This window comes from Balearica regulorum, chromosome 5, assembly GCF_011004875.1.
Source record: "Balearica regulorum gibbericeps isolate bBalReg1 chromosome 5, bBalReg1.pri, whole genome shotgun sequence".
Classification (NCBI taxonomy): Eukaryota; Metazoa; Chordata; class Aves; order Gruiformes; family Gruidae; genus Balearica; species Balearica regulorum.
The window spans coordinates 59,811,119-59,834,877 of NC_046188.1; the positions used below are offsets into that span (position 1 = coordinate 59,811,119).

Below are 23,759 nucleotides of genomic sequence, written 5' to 3' on the forward strand. Positions count from 1 at the left end.
TTATTTTTCTTCCAGTAGCTGTTGCTTTTCTCTTGTAGCTTTTTTCCCCCTTCTTTTTAATTAGTTCTCTTCCCTGCTTCACTTGAGCCCTCTCTGTGGTTTTATTTAGTAGTACTGGTGAGGAAAAGTATGTTAGTGCATATTATACACCTCCACACACCACACCTTCCCCTGTATTTGCACACTGGTAGCTACAGTGACCTAGACAGGTCTCCCTAGAGGGAGAAAGGAGAAAAACCTCCCTCCCTATAGCTACTAGTGTGCAGGTGGGACATTTTACCACAAGTCTGGAGAATACTGGTAATTGGCAACAACTTGCCGAGATCAAGCTTGCGTTAATGAAAACAATGAAACCACCACTTAACTTCCAAATGGATTTCTGTGGAGACAGCTAGACAGTAATAGTGTTTGGACTTTTTTATTCAATAAAAGTTTGAGTTATAAATATTCTCCATTTGTTTCCTATTTACAGTTGTAAAATATTTTAGGATAGCCTACCCATCACCTGTCATTCAGCTTCTCTATAAATGCCATGAAAACATCATTGTGAAATAAAAATGTCTTATTTTCAGCCCATAAACCCAATTTCCACACACTCACAAAATAAAACCAAAGGGACAAAAAAGAGGAGAGAAGGAATGGGGGGGGAGGGGAGGGGGCACAAGGAATACAGTACAGCAGGCAACAATGCAATATTTGCTACACAGTAGCAAAAGAAATGGGTAAAAAAATTTAGTCTGCTATGATGACAAGCTTTTCAGGACATTTGTTATAGACCAACGTTGTCCAGTGCATTTCTGAAGGACCAGTTGAAATCCAAATTCATTTTCATTGTTTTCCTGCAATTCCAGGCAACGCTTGGATTTTCGGTTCTGGATTGGACCTCCCTTTAAAATGAGGAAAAAAAGAGAAGTATTTGGATTAAACATTGTGAATTTGTTACATTGCTACTGTGTGATAATATAGATTACAGAACATTCCATTGTCTGTCTACTAAAGTCCACTGCTACTGTGAAAAATGTTTCAGTTAGAGACAAGATAAGCATGAGGTTGAATTTGGAATGAAGGTTCTTTTGTCACAGGCTGGTTTAATCTCTGATGCAGTTTAGAACAGCCTCAATTGCCTGGTTCAGCAAATGGGGTTTCTAGAATGGAGCTCTGTTTCTAGCCGTGCTTTTTAACCATGAGCTAAAAGCTTTCCTGTTTGCTTCAGTTAACTAGTTTAGTGGCTCTGCTGCACCTCTGAAACATCAAAAAAAAAGGCAAAAGATGGTAAGTGCCTTGGCCAGGGGTGTCCTGTATGTAGGATAAAATGCAAAAAGTGTTTATTCTTTGAATTCTGAAATGAACTGTCTTTTAAATCTTATGTTGCTAATCCTCAGTAGTGAGTCCGTTCAATTCGCAGTTTAATACTGCCATATTCACTGTTGAGTTGCAGCACTGGGGCTATCACACAGTTAACTATAGACCTAAATTACAATTAAATCATCACGTGGGTGACATAAATTACTTTTTTCCCCCTTTACTTCTGGTTTCAGTTGGTTCTTTCACCCTCTCTCCTGTCTAATAAAGATAGATAACTTGTACACATTAGTGTCTGGCAAGTTTCTTCCAAGACATAGTGAGCAGAGTAATTCGCACAGAAGTCTGAAAGTCTGTCTTCCTCTAGAGTATCTTGGACCTGTGTAGTAGAGAATTACTGGCTTAATCTGCAAATCAAAGAACGGAGTGTAAATCAGTACAGATTAGTATAGTTGAAGTATGGAAAGAGCAGCCACATCTAAATTACTTATTTGTACAGTGGGGAAAAAAAAGGTTGCTATAAAAAAAAAAAAAAGACCCACCCAACCCCATGCAAAAACTCCCACCTCATCAGTTTTGTTCAAGTCTGTGTTATACCTTGCATTAGAAAGTCATAACTGTGATAGATTTCTGTTGTAATCACAAGGATATTGGCATAAATCGCATAGAAATGCTGAGTTTGCTTTTTCAGAGAAGGCTGTTCCTCAGACAAGGGTAGCTCGTGCCATTCAGTACAGGTTCTGCTTTGTTCAGACAGGTGCCGGGGGCTCTCCTCTCCTCCTATCCTACCAGTAATACTAAGTACTTTCTCTGAGAAGTGACTTCTAAAAACATTTTTTGGACCTGGCTAATGAAATACAGAATTAGGTTTGAAAGCTCTAAGTTTTAAATACGGGTTTGGGTAAGAAAGAGACCATTTCTAGAATAATCCACAAAATTCAAAACATGAGGCTCCCCTAAATCCTCCATGGTATGCCTACGTGCAGTCTAGATAGAATTTTCACTGATTACTTTACTAGACAGACAGGCATACAGTAGGCATTTTAATATACCTCCATAACAAAATGCTGAGTGAACTGTATTTTCTGTATAACTGTTATTGACATTCATATTACTAATGTAGTTATATTTGGGTGTCTGGTGGGAGCATAAACTCCAAACTATCCATAAGCAATGAAACTGCTTGACAATGAAACTAGGATGGGAAATTAATCAAAGCTTTATTATATGCTATTTGTTGCCTTATCCTACACACACAGCCTACTCCTCCCAAGTTACTTTGGCCTTTTAAAGCTCACTGTGGTGAGATTGGGGTTGTTTTTTTTTTTCCAAATGAATTCAATGAGCTTTGAAGTAGGTCCTTCAGATATAAAACTCTAAGGTAATGGGTATTTTCTAATTGTCAAAAGAAACAGTGATGGTTTGTGGTTTTTTTGTTTCTTCTAGCAAAACATACGGTTTCTATTCTAAATGAAAACTGATTATGCTTTTTCTCTGCATAGACTCAGTGCCACATGGCACCCAGGGTCAGCTCCCTGGGTTTAAATTGGGAATTACAGTTTACCTATCACAACTGTTTCTACCTAAACCCCAAATTGAGATCAACTTCCCTGTGCTTCCAACTGATGCTGGAGGTGTTTGTGTTGCTGTCATTTAACTAGTTCTGTATCTTTCATTTATCAGTTTGTCCTTATCTCAGTTTTGGCGTCTGACATCCTCAGCTCAGATCTTGCACTAAGGAAGCAGGAGAAAGAAGTTGTCCCACTTTCTGTCTTGTCAGAAAGCTAACCAGTTGTGGGAGACTAGTTCAGCTCCATTACTTGCCGGACTTTTGGACCTGGGATATGAAGCTGGGCATGGTACTTTTAGACCTCTCTTGTAATTTCTAACTTATGAGCTTAAGTGAAGGAACAGAATTAATTCTCTCCATTTTTACGTAAAGCATGACAGCTAAAACACAAGTGTTTCCCTGGTACAACTCTCCTTGCCCAAAATCTCTGAATGGAACTCTGTGGTGTCCATCTTGAGGACAACTTTTATGCTTATGAAGAAGAATGAGTTGGATGCTCAGGTCTAGTGGGCTTCAGCAGCTGGGCTGGCCAACACCTATTTGTTGGCTGCACTTTGGGAATCCCATTTTTTCGGTGCCTACTTTTTTTCTCCTCAGGGACTGTGTATGGGGCCTAGTCACCTAACTTAGAGCTCTGTTAGGCAGAGGCAGCCACAGCACTGAGGCTTAAATACTGCCATGCTGAGTTGGAATTTCTGCCTAGCTCCCATTTATTTCAGTGGTCAAGGGTTTCTTTCACTTGAATGGGCCCAAATGCCTTCTATGGCCATTGAGGATTTCAGGGTAGAGGAGGGAGCATGGTCACAGTGTAGACAGTTTCCCCTATTCTAAATCTCGTAGAGCACACATAGGTGTTACAGTAAATGTATTCATGCAAAATACTTTAATACAGGCAGCTACATAAACAAAGTGTAAACCACTCCCAAGGAAAACCAAAATAAGCAAGTAACAAAAAAAAAAAAACCACCCACTCAAAATGCCCACCCCCCCTCCTTCTTTTTTCCTCATGTACCCTCATGTGAAATTTAACAGAAACAAGTGACTGGGGAGATAAAAAGCTGAGGAAGCTCTTTTTGATGTGCTGCAAAGCACTCTGCAGTGGCTACTGAAAAATCACCCTGCTGAGTACACAGGAGCTGCTGTATGGAACATAAAAGAGACACCAAAGTTAAGTAGTGGCTAATATGTGTGAATTGAGTGTTTTAGAGAGCAGGGATGCTTTTAGCAGGATGATTTTTTTTTTCCCCGCACAAAAGAGAAACATAAAGGCTCGAGTCTTGTTAGAAACAGAACAACTCAGCTCCTAAGAGATGTCAGGTCTGTGCAGAACCATTGCTTAATCCCTAAGAAGATGCAGTCTACACAGCTTTGGTTCCTTTCAGTAAGCATATAAATGAAAGACTTGCACTGAAGTACAGGGAGAAGTGTTTATGTAGTGCTTGCTTAAAATGTCCTTTTGTTAGCCTACTTAATTGTTCATTTTTTTTAATCCCCCCCCCCTTCACATGCTTAATGCAAGCCTGTGATAGTGGTATTGGTGATGACAGTGCACCCATTATAAGTTGCAAGGCCTGAACTAGCGAACTGTTTAATCATTAATCATGAACTGAAGAACTCCACTGAAAGATGTGAGCAAGCAGGACTGAGGCACCGAATGCTAACACTATATTTTGCTACTCTGACTGGCTTGGCCTCCAAATTACAGTATTCCTAAATGGTTTATGCAGTCTGTTGTCATGATTAGCATTTGAAACCCTAAAGCCACCTACAGAAAAAATAGTGTCCTTTTAGTTAATTATTTTTTAATAACTATTTAGTAAAACTTGTGTAAAACTCTGGCAGTCATGTTTACTGCTTGCTCAGCAAAATGGTTTCTTGTAATTCTACACTTCACGCTAAGTGAAAGGCAGGTTACCTATCTGGTTCCCTTTCCCCATCCTCGGTATGACCTCTGCTTTTCAACTTAAAGGCAAAAAAATTGATAGCCGGGGTAAACATCTTTAATCATGATATATAAAATATAATTCTGTAGGCTGAAACAAGAGGAATTCTGCCCAGTTGAACAGAATTAGGATTAAGAGCGTTGATGATGAGATGCAGCTCAACGGCGGTAGAAGTCTCAAGAGGATAAATAAATATCCAGGTCAACTGTTTTATAAAAATAGACTAAACGTGACAGCACTAACAAGTTTGACTGAAAACTTGATGGGATTTGCAAAGCAAATTGAAGCAATTCCTGCAAGAAACACAAATGGTCTCAACTCCTGCTGGTAACCATACACACATGTAAAACTGATTGAGTGCTTCATAAGGATACTTTTAATATAAACACTATCTCCGGTCACGCATTCTGCTATGACCAACAGCTGTTGGAATGTGACATAACACACACAGTGGAAAGCAACACTTTTGCCTTCCTTTAGAATGACTGTATTTTCTGCGTATCTGCAATAGGTAAGAGATTTCCTTTCAAGTCTTCCACTAAAGTATTATTATCCAATAATATGGCATCTAAAAATACCAGTTGATGTGCCCACAAATCACTGCAGTACAAGGTCCAACATGCTTCTAGGCAGTCCCATGCAGGACTGTTGCACATCTTTCACATGTAAAGACCAACTTTTTCTAAAAGAAGGAGCAGCATGTTGCAAGTATATACTTACATATTCTAGGTTAGAGGTGGAATACTAATGAGCTGTGCAAAGTCATTGGACGGTATTTGCTGAACTGTTCTGTGGTTTTTGTTCTGGTTTATTGGGGGATGGTGAACGCGTGGACCTCCCCCTTCCCATTTTTGTTCTGCAGGGCAGTGAGGTGGGATGGGCCCTCTCTGGAATATTGGTCCTTGCAGAACCAGCCTTAGTTGAAAGCTGTCAGCAAGTCTCTCCCATGTCTGGAAGGCTTCCTATCCAGAGGGCTACAAATAGGAGAGAGCATTGGTACAGCTTTCTTCGCAAATACCAGAGATGTTAAATACATTTTTTTGTAACTAAATATGTACAGTGTACACGCACCATGTAACCTGGGTCTCCTGCCCCTCCATACCATTGCTGCTGCAGAACGGGGGTTATATACCCTGTTACGGTCCTCAGATAAACTCCCTTCAAAAGAAAGCATGTTCTCACTTCATCACAAAAGATGCATTAAGAAGTTTCTGTAAACATATACCCAGCCAAAAATTTCTGAACAGGTCATTGGTTTTCTTGCCAAAAATCTCACCTTATGGTTATTTATCTTTTGTGCTGAATGACAGGACTTTTAATCAGATGACATTTTACTGCTCACAGTGTAAACTTTTTTTTTATTTCTGGCTGTATTTAACAGAAATTTACCATTATGTTTACTCTCTGATTTTCCTCAGTAAGAATTCTTTTCAGCAAGAACCAAGTAATTTTCTGTTCTTTGTTACTCTGAAGTCAGCTTGCCAAGGTTGTATTTTGATACATGAACAAAAAAAAAACCACTCCGCAGGAAAAGGAGAGAGATGCTACTTCATAGTTTAGGTATTTTAAAGGAAGGATTGGAATGTGGATATGTGGCATCGTTAAAGCTGAATAAATAATTCACAACATCTGATTGACTTGGTCGACTTAGTCATTGTTTGTACTTGGCACATCTGCTAGATGTGATCCATGACACTGCAGTCCTTTAGGTAGGTGTGATGGGTTCTGTGAGCTGCGAGTTGTTGTACGGGGGTTTCCAGATTTCCCAGAAAAAGCAATGTAGAAAGGGAGAACAGGGAAGTGAGGTTGTTGCTGTAGACTGAACCAGGGCTTCATGAAAAAAACCACACTCTTGGGCATGAAACTTAAGACAGGGTTTGATCACTTGTAAAAATGAGGGATATTAAATGAACACTGGAGGTTGTCTGCATTACTGAAAATGAGACTGATAGCTCTTTTTAACAAGTTACTATAAAGTGTACCCTTTTGTTAAAGAGATTAAACCTACTTTTTGCTCATCCCATTCAAGCTCATGTTATTCTACCTAAAGTGCTCTTACCAGCTTGCCTAACCATGGCTATTTCAGAAAAAGGTGTTCCAAGGTTAATAAGTGTAGCCGATCTCACATATGCCATATAGATGGTTGCATTCACTAGTCTATAATTTTCTATTTGTACCTCAATCAGTGACCTCAAATATTTACAGGTTTGCTCTACCTTTGAGACAGACACTCTAATCTTCACTATTGCTTTGATACATTTGAACCAAAGAACTATGCTGAGGTGTATGTATAACATCGATAATCTCTACTCCAAATCAAATGCATGATCTTCTCATTCATTTCCCCAGAATACTGGGGTAAATTTTCAGTGATTGTTATTACACCAAATTTAGTCCTAAAAAAATTCCTCGATTTTTACTAGTCATTTTTTCTTCTATGTGGTCACTTCTGCATGGATGTTGCTGCAGTGAGAAAGTGTTCATAGGAAAAAGTGAACAATTTATCCTATACAGTAATTAATGTATTTACAGTATTGCCTGTTGCTTGGAAATACTGGATGATGTTATTGAGTTTAGAATTTCTGCTTTATAGTTGTATAAAGCATATAGGTATATAGAATGGTATCTATAGGTAACTGATTCATTCCTTCTCAAATCCAAAACAGTCTGACATATTTTCCAACTCTTTGGCAAACAGGTACTCTGTAAGTAAAGCAGACATAACATACTCTTTGATGTTCAAGTCTTTCAAAAATTAATTTTAACTATTTAAATTGAAATATTCCTCAGTGAAGTATATTGTTAGCTGTTGCTCTTCTTCAAAGGCACTTGGTTCCTAATATATTTGATATGACTACTGTGAAAGTAAGGTGCATTTAACTGCTATTATGTGTATGAAATATTATATACAGCAGTGTTATATATTAAAAAGGTGTTGTCTGTCAGCTATTTATCAGTATTTACAGTTAGATAGGCAAATGAGAATCTTTTCCAGACACTTTTAAAATGTGAATTTATTTTTCCAATATTAACCAAAACTAATTGCTGTGTACAACATAAGCATAGGTGGAGTTAGAATAGAGATCAGCCAAACCATTTTTTAAGGAAAAAAAATGAAATAATTTTTTTAAAATGAAATTATTTTTTTTCCTCCTCCTCACTTTTCTTCCTGCACTCAGGTTCTGCTGTCAGGTAGCCATCCCAGCACTGGTCTTAAATCCACTCGCTGGTACCCAATGAGTAAACACTATGAAACTTCCTCTGACAATAAAATTAGATGCATCATTCAACAGTTACAATGTAATACCTACATCACACTTTGTCTCATTCCACTACCGAGACTTCTGAGTGTCCAGATTTTATATAATCATAAGTGCTAATTTTTTTTATTGCTGCAACAAATTTTTAATACTGCAGCTGTGACAAATGACATGATGCAGCCTCATCTGTAGGTCCAAACTAGGATTTAGCAACTAGTGGACTGTGCAATAATTTTGTTTTGTTTAATGTAGATTGGCCACATTAATGTAGAGCAGTCTAGGTTCTGAGCACAGCCCTCTAAAGGTGTAATAGTTAAATCCTGAGGATGTGGAAATACACAATACTGTTAATTAAAGTATTTAAGTAAAAGCAATTAAACCTGGCAATAGGAAAGGCAGTTTCATACAGAGAATGTAATTGGCATAGGAAACAAATTAGAGACACAGCATAAAACCCAGAAATGGCATGTATGGATTTATACCAATCAGTAATATTTTCCACATATGTAGAAAATTTTACCACAGATTTGAAAATGATTACAAAAGCCCATTGTTGATAGCAAGATTAAGAACATAATACCGTGCAAAGAAATAAATTCAAGCCTTCACTGAAATACAAAGAGGGTCTTCAGGATATGATAGCTGAAAACACATTTTACTGCAGAAAATGGTGATGAAACTAAGAAAATTGAAGCAGGCTTTGGAGTAGAATACATTAGCCAGACTAGAAAGATCATTAGGGATTTTTCAGAAAGTAAACACGAATCATTACTGTATCAGCAGTGGCCAGGAAATCGTTCTGACGTATTATTAGAAAAAACATCTGCAGAAACAAATATTCTAGGTATACAGTATGATTTTTTTTTAAATTAATTATTGAACATTGTTTCTAGGGTGTGTGGGAGGGGAGTGGAAAGTAGTTTTCAAAGGGAATCTTTTATCCATACATAGCCTTGATAATTATGGGTAAATGCAGAATTTACAGCTGAACGTATTGTTTGGTTTTGGCAACAAATCCAGATGATGATGTATTATGTTTATCTTCTGATAGCAAGGATTGGCTAATAAGTAAGTCCTTTGTAGAAAAGGACTTCATGCTTTATGCTGTGCAGTTGCTAATGATGTGCGTGGCTTCTCTGACTACAGCTGCTGTCCGGAGTAACAAGTTAACAGGACAATTCATTTAGAAATAAATTGAATGCATTTTTGAGAACTGACAGTCATAAAAAAAGGAAGCTCCAGAAATAAACGTTGGTGAGAGATGATTCATAGGTTGACATTTTCTGAAATTTTTATCTTTTAAAGGGCATGCTGTTCGTGTGTGTCACTCCTGCATCCTCCTTTTGCCATATACCGCCTGCTGTCCTACTTGGGAGCATTCAGAAAACTGGCAATGCAGAACCCGCCATACCGAGTAGTCACTGGCCACTAACTTCGATACGCTAAAGTTCTGAATTAGAACAACAACTGCTACATTTTATACCTCCTTCTACTAGCAGGAGTGTTAGCTATAGGTAAATCCTGTGTTTCTCAGTATCTCTGCAGTCTTGAGTAAGACCTGGCTTATAGAAAAGAATCCAGAGTTAATGCTCTGCACCAGTGTTTTCTGCAGGGTAATTTTGCTCTAACTAAAAAAAAAATTTTTTTTTTTCTTATACAGTCTTTCTTTTCATGGATTGTGCCATACAGTAGCTGTCAATATAGAGAAACAATAGTATAACTAGGAAAAAAAGACAGGAGTGTTGGATACATTGGCTTTATTTGCATGGTTTATAAATACATTTTGTGAAAAGCTTAGAAAAGTTACCTTTTTCTCTTTCATACTGTGATTACATATAAATGACTTCTGCAAACAAGTCAGGCTTGATTTATCTGCCTTGATCTAGGTTTGCTTCAAGATGTCTAAAGCAGAAGACAGAAGAAGGCAACAAAGATGCTTTAAAGTGTGATGGAATATTCAGATGGTGGGGAATTAGAAAATGTACTAAAATGAAATAAAAATTGTTTAAGATATATAAATGAAAATTAGTGGGATCTGACTTCAATGATCAGAAGTATGAATACCTGTGAATACCAGTGTAAAACTGGTAAATGAACTTTCTAAGAAAAAAAAAGATTGTTAGAGTTAAAAATTTGCAACAACTACTGTGATTTATGTGGGTAACCTGTTGAATTCATTGTCACAGGCATCAATGTTCAGGGACTAACTGCATGTTTGTAGTGCACTGGGTTAATTTTAAGAGCACTGATTAAACAACTTTTTACAGGCATGTTGAGATAATCATTCAGAGAAATCAAATCTCAGTATCTCAGTCTTCACGAAGAGAGCACACTGGGGGTCAAGAAGGGAATCCTCCTCCTGGTGTCACAGTGAACTGCTGGCTCAGAATACAGCTCATTTCTGTGAAACAGCAAGCATCGCCCACTGCCTGAGGCAGTCTTCTAGATAAGGTAATTAATCTAGTTAATTTTTGGATCTGTGATGTGGCAAATTATGTATTCTTAGCTTTTGCTTTATTGTTTGGTTTTGAAGCAATCATCACTTCTGTATACATTGCCTTCTAGGGCTCATTCTGCATTGCTTGTCTATGCAGAACTCTTGTTAACATGTCTTCCCTCCCCACTTCTGAGTGTGCACAAGGTGCAATATTAGTTGAAAAGCCATTCACAGCATGCACCTGAAGAACATACCTAAGAGCATCGTACTGCCTAAGAGCATTCTTTCTCTTTTTCTCCTTATAGATAAAAATACTGTTCTAACATGGCATACCTAGAAAACTAATGTAAAGAAGAAAGTTCACATTATTATTTACCAAACGCAGCATAGGGGATACCTACTTACTCATCTTCAGCCAAATAAGAAACTCCTTTCAGCACAAGTAGAAAATTCAAGATTTTTTGTAATTTCCCTAGGAAAGATGAGACCTTTTCCCTAGATATCTTAACAAATCCCAAAGATTTATGGGTTTCAGATGAGAGAAAATACGCATTCCTATTTCTTTGTGAGATGTAACTCTTACTAAAATGTAACTTCTTTGGAAAACAAAAATACTGAATGACAATTTCATTTCTTTTGTGTGTGTGGTTGTATTGGGTTTGCATGGCAAGATTTTGGTAGCGGGGGGGTGCTACAGGGGTGGCTTCTGTGGGAGGCTGCTGGAGGCTTCCCCTGTGTCTGACAGAGCCAATGCCAGCTGGCTCCAAGACGGACCCGCCGCTGGCCAAGGCCAAGCCAGTCAGCGCCTCTGTGATAACATATTTAAGAAAGACAAAAACAGTTAGAGAGCGCTTTTGCAGCCAGAGAGAGGAGTGAGAAGATGTAAGAAACTCTGCAGACACCAAGGTCAGTGCAAAAGGAGGGGCAGGAGGTGCTCCACGTGCCAGAGCAGAGATTGCCCTGCAGCCCGTGGTGAAGACCATGGTGAAGCAGGCTGTCCCCCTGCAGCCCATGGAGGGAGGATGAGGGGGTGTAGAGATTCCACCTGCAGCCCCTGGAGGACCCCACACCAGAGCAGGTGGAGGCACCTGAAGGAGGCTGTGGCCCCGTGGGAAGCCTACACTGGAGCAAGCTCCTGGCAGGACCTGTGGACCCATGGAGAGAGGAGCCCACGCCAGAGCAGGTTTGCTGGCAGGACTTGTGACCCCATGGGGGACCCACGCTGGAGCAGTTTGTGAAGGACTATCTCCCATGAGAGGGACTCCATGTTGGAGCAAGGGAACGATGAGAGGAGTCCTCCCCCTGAGGATGAAGAAGCAGCAGAAACAACGTGTGATGAACTGACTGTAACCCCCACTCCCCGTCCCCCTGTGCCGCTGAGGCGGGGAGGAGGTTGAAGCCGGGAGTGAAGTTGAGCCCAGGAAGATGGGAGGGGTGGGGGGAGGTGTTTTAAGATTTGATTTTATTTCTCATTCCTCTACTCTGTTTTGCTTAGTAATAAATTAGATGAATTCCCTCTCTAAGTTCAGTCTGTTTTGCTCGTGACGATAATTAGTGAGTGATCTCTCCCTGTCCCTATCTCAACCCATAAGCATTTCGGTATACCTTTTCTCCCCTGTCTAGTGAAGGAGGGGGAGTGATAGAGCGGCTCTGGTGGACACCGGGGCACCAGCCAGGGTCAACCCACCACAGTGGTATATTCAATTAATCTAGGTTTTCTAATCTGAGTAATCAATATGAAGGCTTCCTAACTCATTTTAACCCAGAAACTGAACTGCCTGCATTGTCCTTAAATGCTTATGATTAAACAAGTCTCTAGAGACCAAGAAATAAATGGAGTACCAACTAAAGAAAATTAAGAAATGAATTTGCAATAGTATTTCAATCAATCTGCATATTCTAACATGGGAATTTAGGTTGGGCTCTTTGGGACTTTGGTCACAGTATCTAGGTATCGAAAATGACTTTTTCTCTAGTAACCACAGAGATCTCTTAGCTGATTATAACTGATACTGCAAAAGGCATGTCCTTGCAGCTGCAGCACAAATTCTGTACAGTTTACTCAGACAATAATGTAAATAATCTATTTTTTGTCTGTTATACTGAGTATCATCACTGTCAGGTTCAGGATACCAGACTTGATGGCCTGATCATCTCACTGAATAACAAACCCTCTTTTCTTGGCATATATATCATTATTGCATTCTGATTTACTTGCTTTCCAAGTGAACATTTTTCTCAAGTATTTGCTTCTTGGATTGGATGTAGGGTGTTACTTGGTAGCCAAACCTTAAGCATCTTATGTACATATTGTTCTTGTCTCCACTGGACAGAGTTTTGTTTTCGTCTGGGAAGTTAGAAATAATAAAAGAGGTATGCTAAAGGTAAAAATACATCCATCTATCTTGCAGCTGAGGAATGCAGAACCCAAGAAGTGACTGGTCCAGTAATGCAAAGGAGGGGCCAAGAACAGACCTCAGATCTCCTGAAACCCAGCCACTTCATTTGCTATGTGTTGCTTATCAGTCAAGTTGTAGAAAACATTCTGAATTTGATCATTCTGTTGCACATCTGTCATTATAATGCCACGCGGTACCTTGTCAGCAGAAGCTGTCATCTGTGATTTTTTGGATGGAGCCTATCTGGACATCTGAAATTAGGAAAAATCAGGTGGAACTATAACAAATAAGTTCTTTGTAAATAAATGTGGTATTTAAAATTATATGCTAAAATATGCAAATAGCATATCTGTTTCGAAGGAAAAACATCGGTATGTGTTAACTTTCTTCTAAATTAATTCAGCACAAGTGTCTTTGGAGCTTAAATGTAGTCCTCAGGAGAGTAAATACTGCATAATATGATATGCTGGAAAAGACTTAAAATGCACCCACTAAAAGCTCGTTTTACTCCTGTATTCACACACAAACTTTCTAGCTGGCAAGTTCTAAACCTAATTTGCAAAGATTAAAACTTGCTACTAGACAGTTACTCCAAATAGAAGACTAAACTTACTTATAGAAGGAAATTTTGGTTACCACTAACTACAGCAATAACTGCAAGCAAAGTTAACACCAGTTGTTAAAACACAGTATATAGTAATTATATAGTAATATTGGTATTTAATTTTTTATGCATGTATTTTGCATATACATTTTCATATTTAAGTTGAAGTCAAGTATTCAAAATGGAAAAAGACTAAATGCTTTAAACAATTCCATTCTGCATAAATGGGACTAAAAAGTTTGTAGGCTTACATAAAAGACAGTTCAAGGAGCATAAAAAACAAATACTCTAATACATCTGGTTTTTTGAAAGTGTTTAATATGACAAGAATATTGGTTAAGTTGCACATGAATTAGGGACAAATTTACTAGACCAAAAAGAAAATTAAAACATTAACTATCATTTTCTCATGTCTAAGCAGAACAATGGTTCAGGTTCCTTGTCCTCTAGCTGTAACACCTTGTGCAGTTATCCAGTTTGTTAAAATATTAAGTACAGGCAAGCTAGGGTAATATTTGATCAAAGATGGGCAAAGAGTAGCTGAGTATAGAAGCAAGTGCTGCTGATGTACTGGACCCACACACCAACACTGCAGTGGGGCCCCTGGGGCTAGTGCGAGTGCTCTTTTGTGGCTGAGGTTTAAAACTTGGTAACACTGGTTATTTAAAAATCAGATAGCCTCACTAAAAATAAAGGACTTACTTAACCTAGTCTATTGGCTCAATTAATTGAATAATTGGGTTCTGTTTTTCTTTATATTTCTCCTGCAGGATCAAAATCTATATTTCTTTTTGACAGGATCACAATCACTTTCTGTTCTGAGCTGTCAGGCAGATAGCACTGCATAATTATACTGTATAGTAGTACAGCATGTCTTATACTGCAAATACATATTGAGTTTATTTGCATCTTTTGGGGTTAGAAGTAGAGCATAAATTCAAATTCTTGATAAATTAATGATGCTGCTTTTCTACCCCATGGCTCTCAGAATGGAAGAATCTGAAGAAGTTTATGGGGACAACTGTCCCCTTAGACACACTGCTCTTCTGAAATTAATCCTTCTTGTACACCGATGTCCTTGGCTTATGTCGACAACCAGGAGTGGACATTAGAAGGAAACTGTCCGCTGTTCAATGGTGTTAGCATCTGCTTCTGCACTGTGTCTGCTCAGCAAGGGGGCATATGAAATTGGTACAGAGATTCTCTGCTTGCTTTACATGCCTCCAGTTTAATCTTGCCACGCAGTCCTGCACCCTGCATTCCCTTACTTGTTTGGATGTGGTTGTGGGTAATGGTTCTACCTAGCAGTAGTATTGCACATCCTTCAATTTCATAAGGTAAATGCAGGTAAGAATAATTCAGAATGACTGTCTGGCAAAGGCCAAAATCTGTAGGAGGAACAAGATGTAAATGGTTTCAGTAATTTTAAGGTCTATTCTTTCTTTATATAGCTACACAGAATATCTATTTAATCTATTATCTAATACCTGTTTAAATGAGATCTGAATCCTCATGTTTATCTGTGGAATACTGTAACAACTGAGTAATTAATTCGCTCTCATATATCTTCCCTTTTCCTTCCAAAGCAATTCCTACTACGATATTTGGGAAATTGTATTTATGGTAGCTACAATTGTCAGCAACAAATTTTATTTACAGCTTCTTGGGATAGCATAAAGCACCCCCTCTGAACACCTCTGAACTGGCACATTTCCTGTGGAAACCTCCAGCACTGACTAGCATCACAATTCCCCATAACACGTAAAAGCAACGTTAGCATCAGAGGCAGACACGACTGCTAGTGGACGTGGGTACATGATAGTGCTGAGCATCAGCTCTGCACAGCCTCTCCCTCCCATGAGGTCTGCAATGAGTGTCCATCCCTATCGATGCACACTCTTCTTACCTTTCTATGGCAACCACACTGTAAGCTAAATTAAATTAACAGCGCTTGCTACACTAGAAAGAATTCAGCATGGAACAGCCTTACAAGGGTTCGTCTCTCAGGTTTTTAGCTCTGCCTCGTATCCTTTCTTACACCTCTCTTTTACACAGAGCCCTCACCTGCCACATTTCTCACAACAGCAAATAGCAACAGCATAGCTAGTCTGGTTAGAAGCTTAACAGACAGTCACATCCCTAGCCAACTAAATATAAACATGAAGACACTTCACTTCAAGATAAAGAGTAACTACAGAAAACAACTTCCTCCTTTTGCCTTTGTTATGCTGCTGGAGGAGTCCTTACATGCCGTAAGTGTACTTTCTAGATGATCTGCTGTCACCCAGGTGATGTACGTAGAGATGAATTTCACTCAGGCCAGGTGTTATGTCACAACTGCCTTTCTATCAGCAATAAACCTGAGACAACTGGAAACTAAGAAACTTCTTAAAAAAAACAAACCAATACACTCCCTCCAAAAAAACCTGACTGCAGCATTTAGAATGTAGTATTTCTTAGTACACAGAACAAACTTGATAGTATCAGATGGTCAGTTCAGTAGAGCATGGTTTTGGCCATAAGCAGTTTCTACTGAAAGCTGTAGCAAGGAGTTACCTGTCCAGGGGCACTGGTCTCCACCTCCTACATCAGAGCCCCTTCCTTCTCTGTCACACAACAGCCCACGTAATGCAATCACTATGGCAGTCCCAAGGCCAGCAGCTTTACTGAGCACGTGAACAGTGACCGTCACGCACATGCACGGCTGACTGGATGCTTCCTGCAAGCATTTGGTTACACAGGGGAGCAGACTGCCCCTGCCAGCACTCTGCATGTACACCTGCTCCTTGCTGAGAAGGAGCTCACAGGGTGCGAGCAGGATTAATTGTTTAGTACTAAATAAAGGGAACTCGGTGGCAACTGAGGTTAGTTTTTGCTTTCCTAATGGTTCATAATGCCAGCTTCCTTGATATCATGTTTAAATTAATATTTTAGTAAAATTCTGACCATTTTACTACCATGTAATTCTTGTAATTCTATCCTCTCTGCCTCATGTAATTTCTGGTGATTACTTACTATTTTTCCATAAAGTCTTAATTTTGTTCTGATTAAATGAAAAAGTGGTGAGACAGACTGAACTAGGTGAACTGTCAAACACCTAGAAGACTTTTCAGCATAAACTTACTCCCAAAATAAGCATTTCCCTAAGAGAAGACTTGACAAACAACCTGAACAATAAAATTCTTGAACACTACCCAGTTGACGGGTGTCTTTTCAGGGCTAATTTACATAATTTGACATAATTACAGTTATAAACACTTGAAGAAGTCTTGGAAGAAAGAATGTCACTGAAGCTTACATTTTATTGGGTCTTGTTGCATTTGGCAGCTGTACAAAACTGTGGAGCATGGAAATTTGCTCAGATGGATCCTGATTATACAAACACACAGTACAAGCTTTGAATGCTCAATGCAAGTTTGTCCTGTACAGAAAGATACCCCAATCTCCCAAGGCCTCTGTCCAGTCAGCCAGCATGATGTACAATGAAAAGAGTTTGAAGTACTGGTGGCAGTTCCCTCCACATGAATGCCCATTAAACCACTATTTTGTGCGCAAGGTAGCAGCGGACATCTGTCTGTGCGCTGGTTTTGCCTGAGGTAGAGTTAATTTTCTTGATAGTAGCTGGTATGGGGGCTGTGTTTTGATTTGTGCTGAAAAGAGCATTGGTAACACAGGGATGTTTTCATTACTGCTGAGCAGTGCTTACACAGAGCCAAGGCCTTTTCTGCTTCTCACAGCAGATCTACAGAAGCAAGACCACTAGCTGAGGTTGACCCCTATTTTCCACTTTTGTAATAAGGATTTCTCTCATCATTACATTTCAACAATGCAAGGGAGGAGGAAAACGTTACCTGAAGACTCCTTTCTCCAAAAAGCTGTACAGTCTTCTACCAACTGGACTGAAGTCCATGTCCCACCACAGACTATCATGGTACCTCTCAGAATATAGTGTGTTTGGCAGAAAAATGAGAAAATTTCCTCATTCAAATTTTAAGATACATGTCTGGAATGCAGGGCAAATACTGATTTTTGTGCTGGTCAGGGAAATCTAGTTCAATTGATTTATTGTGCTCTGGTTGGTAAGTTTTGTTCCCATTCCCTGAGACCATTCTCTCCTTGCACTGCTATATTTTTAATTATCTGTATCATCAGACATTCTTGTTCAATGGCTAGAGAATCCGAAGAGATGTCAAAGCATACTTGCAGCCAAAGGAAGGTGCTATAAAAAGCTATGGCCAGCATCTACATTTAATTAATATTTCACAGACTTCAAGACTACATAAACATCAATACTTACAGTCCTGATTATTTTCAGCAGTTCTGCTCACTGCATAATATGGAAAATAAATACCAGAGCTTTAAAAATGTAATAAAAAAGACTCTTTTCAGATAGACAGCTTCCAGTGTATTCACAGAAACACATCCGTTCACCAGACTAAATAGGAGCATTTCAAATGGAGTTCATCAGTTGATCTTGGCAAGCCTTGATTACTCTCATTAGCTTTCTTCTAACTTACAGAACATACAAGGGGCTGTATGCCACACGGTATGTTGAGAGATAATGGCATTTTAATTGCATTGGGTGTTAACAAAATCCTTTTTGAACAGCAAGCTTTGAATTATTTCATTTGTCTCTTAATTTATCATAAGGAAACAACTAATTAGCTTTCACTTCTCCTGGGCAGAAGTTTCTTTGTAGAAGACTTAAGTACAGTCCATAGAGTCTAGTTTAACAGCAATGCACCTTCATTGGGAGATTGTATTTGGAACATGGAATGGAAATACAGACAGAAAACAAACCTAAAGTAGTTAAATATCATTTTTGAAGCTTCTAATAGTTAAATTATCCCTGCATTTTACTGCTGCCACCCAAATCAGATCTAACATGATGAGTATTAAAAAATAGCAGCAGTATTCTTGAGTAGAAACCATTAATTGTCACCAAAGGATTGGGTTATACAGAGCAATCACCAAATAGGTGGACTGTACTAAAATGTTACTGAAATAATATTTAAATAAATATGTTAATTATACTTTTTAAAAATGGTATCAAAAATCAAGTGCAGAGACAGCCACAGTGACTGGTCAAATTTGTACTAGCTGTTAAATTTTTCATGGAAGCTAAATCAGGTACTTGTTTTAGAAAGTATTGTAATCTCATTTTATTTATCCTAAGCAACTGACATGTCAGTACCTGACATGGTAAACTTCCAATGTCTTAATTCTTACCTTAGGAAAATTTTACCTTCCTTTAAAAGACCAAATTTGATTAGCTTCCAACCACTGGAACCTGTTTTGTCTGCAGGATAAGTAACCTATGTCCCTCTGTGGAAACACTGATACACTTTGAGTCACCTTGCCACCTCCTCTTAGCTGAACTGAACAGAGTGATCTCTATAAGCATTATATCACAGAGCGTGTTTTCTAGCCTCAGAACTTTTGTGGCTTCTTTATAGTTCTCCTTTGTATTTCTAAATCAGTTATGAAGTGTGGACACCAGGCCTAGACTCAGTGTCCTACCATCACTCTCATCAATGTGAAATCACTTCTCTGCCTTTACTTGCATTTGTTTTTATCTTTTTATCACACACACACACATACATAAAAGCATTAGCCTTTTTAAGTAAGGAACTGCAAAAGTAGCTTATGTTATCATCAGTGACCCACTACCCCCTTTTCCGAGTTGCTACTTCTAAAAAACCAAATGATGACAAAAAAGCGTTGTTTCTTGTTCCTAAACAGGTTACTTTGCAGTTGAGTCTACCAAAATAACTTTTTTTTGGATTGAGATAATTCTGTAGCAGTCACTCTGCCTTAGCAACAAGTAATTTATCGTGAACTCAGAAAATAAAATACAAGTTTTATAACCTCCCGAGGTAGCTGACATTGAGATCAAATGTAAACATAGCTTCCTGGCTCCGTGCAAAGAAAGCAAGGATAAATTTGGTTCTCTTCTGTTAGTGAACAGATTACGCACACTTTGGATTCTGAAACAGAGCTTTTGAACTTTCTGAAATGTCTGCCGAGTAAGAATTACCTGAGTAAACTGCCAATAAAGCTTCATTCTCTTGGCTTTGGCATAATTGCATTCAATGAGCCTGGGCCTGCTGTTCACATCCACCAGGCATCTGTTGTCATCATCGTCGATAGTGGGACTCAGAACACCCACATGGAGCTGCTGATTGCTTGTGTAATAAACATTCTGCAACAGGAAGCACAAACAAGATTTGTGGCTTCTAGACAGAAGCGGCACTTTTTTACAAAAAACTAATAGCAAAGATAAATATGCTGAATAGCAGTACGCTGATCCCATAGTGGCTTTTATATTATTTCCTTCCATGCAGGAGGTAACACAACATTTTAAAAGTTGTTCTAAATTAACAACTAATTGTTAAGTGTTACCAACAAGTAAATATCGGTTAACTACTTAGGAAATATGCAAACAAAACTGATTGTTGTCTCATGGTGCGACTTTTTACTTCTGTTTCTTATGGTCATGCACCATGGGTCTTTAAAGAGCAAGATGTACACCCTCTAGCAGGAAACAGCGTTCATTTGAGTTTTGCCATCAACTCTGATTAGACTATTTCATCTGAGGATAATACCTAACTGGAGAGGTAAGAAAGCAAACAGCAGCACAGCAGTCCAGCAGGAAGGATCTCAATCTTTTATACAACAGATAGAAAGATAAATGAAGGTTTTCTACAAACAAATGCTAAAAAACAAATTTGAGGCAGCTAACCAGAATCCAGTATATACAATAAAAAGTTATTAGCCATTGGTGACAGACACATGGCAGGAGAGAGAACAGAATGGCTGTGTTTCAGGCTATTTGTTCTCATTTTATTTTGTATATGTCAATACACACAGACACAAGAGACTGGAAAAAGGAACCAGACACTGGCTGCTCTGAATTTGTAGCAAAGGAGTGCTCTCATAGGCCTCAGTGATTACACTTATGACCGAAGGCATGAGACATCATATTACACAAATTCTTTCCACTCTATTTGACTACAGATATGTGGGAGGTTTCTCTAGGAGAAAGAAAAAAGAAGGGGAAGGAAGGTGAGCTTGTCAGTAAGCATCAATAATGCGCCCTCTTGAAGGCAACGGGTTACATATAAGCCTAGAAAGGTAACACAGGACTATATTGGGATTGTCTGTCTGCTAATCACAAATAGAATTTATTTTGCTAAAATCAGACCTTCTTCTTGAGAGGACCGTGAGAAAGATGAAATGGCAACATCATGCTTTAGCAGCCTTACCCAATAAGGGCAGGTGTAAGGCTTTGACAACTGCAGTGGTATCAGAGTCACAACAGACAAGAGCTGGACAGAAGCACCAAATTAATGTCCCTGCCATCTTACTGCATCCATTCTACCTGTAACAAAGAGGGGCTGGATATTATGCTGTGTGGTTTTGAGAATCTTTTCTGTTCCCAGAGGTTGATGGTACTATCTCCTGGTATCTCTTCATTATTGATGTTATAGCTTGTTTTGTATGTCTGTATTCTTATTTGTGAAAACTCTGATAAAAAAATTAATTGCAAATAGGAGAGAAAGCAGAGAAACAGAACAAACCAGGACTGAGGAAAGATTTGGGAGCTTAATATAAAAAAGCAACTTTGAATACTGAAATCAGTCTATGCAAGGATTAAATACAGATCAAAACAAATGATCGTGTTTCTGTGCAAGACTACATCCTCTGTTTACCCTCCTGGAACACTTCCAGGGCAGATCGCAGCAAATGTAAACTGACATAGTTGCATAAAAGTTAACGAAGTTGCCACTAATGATTTTCACTGATCAAAGGTTTGACCTCCTTTGTCAAGCTTCATTCTTTTCGTCCCACAGAAATAACAGAAACCTGAGCTGGCCAAACTGAGGTGAGTCTAGCTTTAAAGAGTCGAAATGGAGAAAAGCTGAATGGTTCAGTCATGCTTTACAGGAGAAGGGTAAATAAAAGATAAATAAAAATAAATAAAACTCAGCAGAGCGCATTTCCAAAATGGTTGGTTACTACTGATTGAAGTAAACTGTAAGAACTGCAGAAGGACTAACAAGACCACACCCCAACAGACTCCATCTGTAAGTTAGATAATTAACATTCCTGTAAACAAAACTGATGCTTTAGAAGAGCAATAAACATTTAGAATGCACTTTCTAGACAGACCAACGGCAACTATTTTAGATATGTCTAAGATCTATCCCGATGCTTTTTTTGGAGAGAGATTGAGGTAGTGATATAACAAGGCAGTAAGATCAAGATGATCTTTAAAGGGAATTGTTAGGACACATTGACTCTACAGATGAACATTTAGTTGCAGCTCATTTGCCTCTTACCTAAAAGCATTATCAGAAAAATGAGAGGGAAATTGTCAGTTATTTGCATTTTTTTACTAATAGGAAGTGACTTGTTAATTCCATTTTTTCAGCACATTGTCACCACAGAAAATATGGTAGAAGAAAATCAAGAGGTTTTGCACTTTTTAATTTTCTTAACGATCCATAGTCACTGCAAACAAATAAGTCACTGAAAACAAATGACCAGGCTTGGCTGTAACTCGAAGAAGTGTACACTATAGCTCAGGGCTGCTTGTGCAAAAAAAAAGTGGTGTACCTGCAGACCCTCCAGGCTGAGCTGTTTTTATTAGCACTATCTCCTCAGCCTTTCACAGACTGGCCTGAAGGCTCCACATAATCATTTCATCTTCCTGGATAAAGCAAGCTCAAGTCATAGTACAACTCCACCAGTTTTTTTTGGATGTCAAATCAGCAGTGGTTCAATCCGAGCATCCTTCTGGGCAGAAGCAGAAATGATGGCTCTGGCTGGGGGAATTACTCAATTCTGTTTGTTGGCAAAACTGTACAGAAATAGAACAATCAAATGCAATTAGGCTGAATAGATTTAATTAGCAGGTTGCGGCTTATCTTTAGAGAGCTCACCCTACCTGCTAATATCGCTTAATTTTTCATTGTGTACCAGTTTAGAAAAAGAGGTGTGAAATCTTGTATTCTCACCCAGCACTGGGAAAGGCACCTTTCCGCTTGCAAGGGGCATGTAAAACTAAGCTCAAACTGAAACAGACTGTGGTATGGTGGCAGTTAGTCCATCTAACCAGGCTCTTTCAGGATGTTGCTTTGCTTATCCAGTAATATGGATATTATTTAATTATTCTATATATAAGTATTTTAGTATCTTATCCACTAATACCGTATCTTATTTCAGAATTGAAAACATTGCACAACCTGGTAATTTGACTAAGTTTTTCTTATGGAGGGATCACCTCAAAAGCACACACCCTCTACAAATTCTACTTGAGCAGCATGCTAGCGAAGGGCGAGGTATGGGTTTGTGTTGTACTTGGCCAGAAAACTTTTCTTAAATACCTATGGACAGTCCCTGGCTCCTTTCCCTCTGCCCAAGAATGAAACAGTACCTGCACTGAGAGTGCACAATAGTAACTATGTCAGGATGAAGGGAGGACGTCCATTTTGGTTTTGTGGGGGTTTTTTTGTGGTTTAGGGTTTTGGGGTTTTTTTGTGTGTGGGGTTTTTTTTGCTTTTTTTTTTTTTTTTTTAAAGATGGTACACAAATTACTTTTCTGGAGTGGGCCACAGGAGACTAACCAGCTGAGTTACATGAATTGAACTACCATCTCATAATGTACTTATAAGGTATGCACATATATGACTTTTTATTGATCATATTTTAAATTCAGGTAAAATATGATCTTACAGATTAAAACCATGCTTATGTTTTATCATCTTACGTGTAGCCCTATAAAAACCAGTTTGCGCTTGTGATTTAAGTTGTTAAATAAATGCCCACAGCAGTACTTCTTCAAGAGGATACTTTTAACAAGGATCAACAAGTACGCTAGCTGTTTTGCAGTCCACTTCAGCACAAAATGGACAACTGAGGCACTTCAGTTTAAAACACTTCAGAAGATACCGGCAAAACACGTTTTTACCAACACATTTGTTCCTACAATATTGCAACATCACCATCAAGTAACACAACAGGATAGAAATCTTGCAGTAATTTAGGAAAGTGATTTTGAATAATCACTCCAGTACTGTCTTGCAAGCCCAAATGACTGAGTATTGAATATGGACTATGAAGTTGTTAGGGTAACTTTGAAAATTTTACTCAGAACTTGAACCTTTCATTTCTGCTACAAGAACAAGTGTCACAGCAGTCCTTGTTCAAGGGACTGGAGACTCAATAGCCCAGTATTTGCT

At 38.7% G+C, this 23,759-nt stretch overlaps 1 protein-coding gene across 4 annotated transcripts in view; it reads right to left on the reverse strand.

Annotated features, from left to right (window-relative positions):
• Positions 1-402: 402 nt before the first annotated feature.
• The window catches only part of GALNT18 (polypeptide N-acetylgalactosaminyltransferase 18), a 274,192-nt gene continuing 250,835 nt past the window's right edge, over positions 403-23,759 (reverse strand). For 3 of the 4 annotated variants that reach the window (XM_075755180.1, XM_075755182.1, XM_075755181.1), the window contains exons 11-12: positions 19,553-19,717; positions 403-887 (exon numbers count right to left, since the gene is read on the reverse strand). In XM_075755180.1, the coding sequence (XP_075611295.1) occupies positions 741-887; positions 19,553-19,717 (312 nt within the window). In that variant the 3' untranslated portion in view covers positions 403-740. Of the gene's footprint in view, positions 888-13,097; positions 13,163-19,552; positions 19,718-23,759 lie in introns of those variants that run through there. The other variant, XM_075755183.1, reaches the window with a different exon arrangement.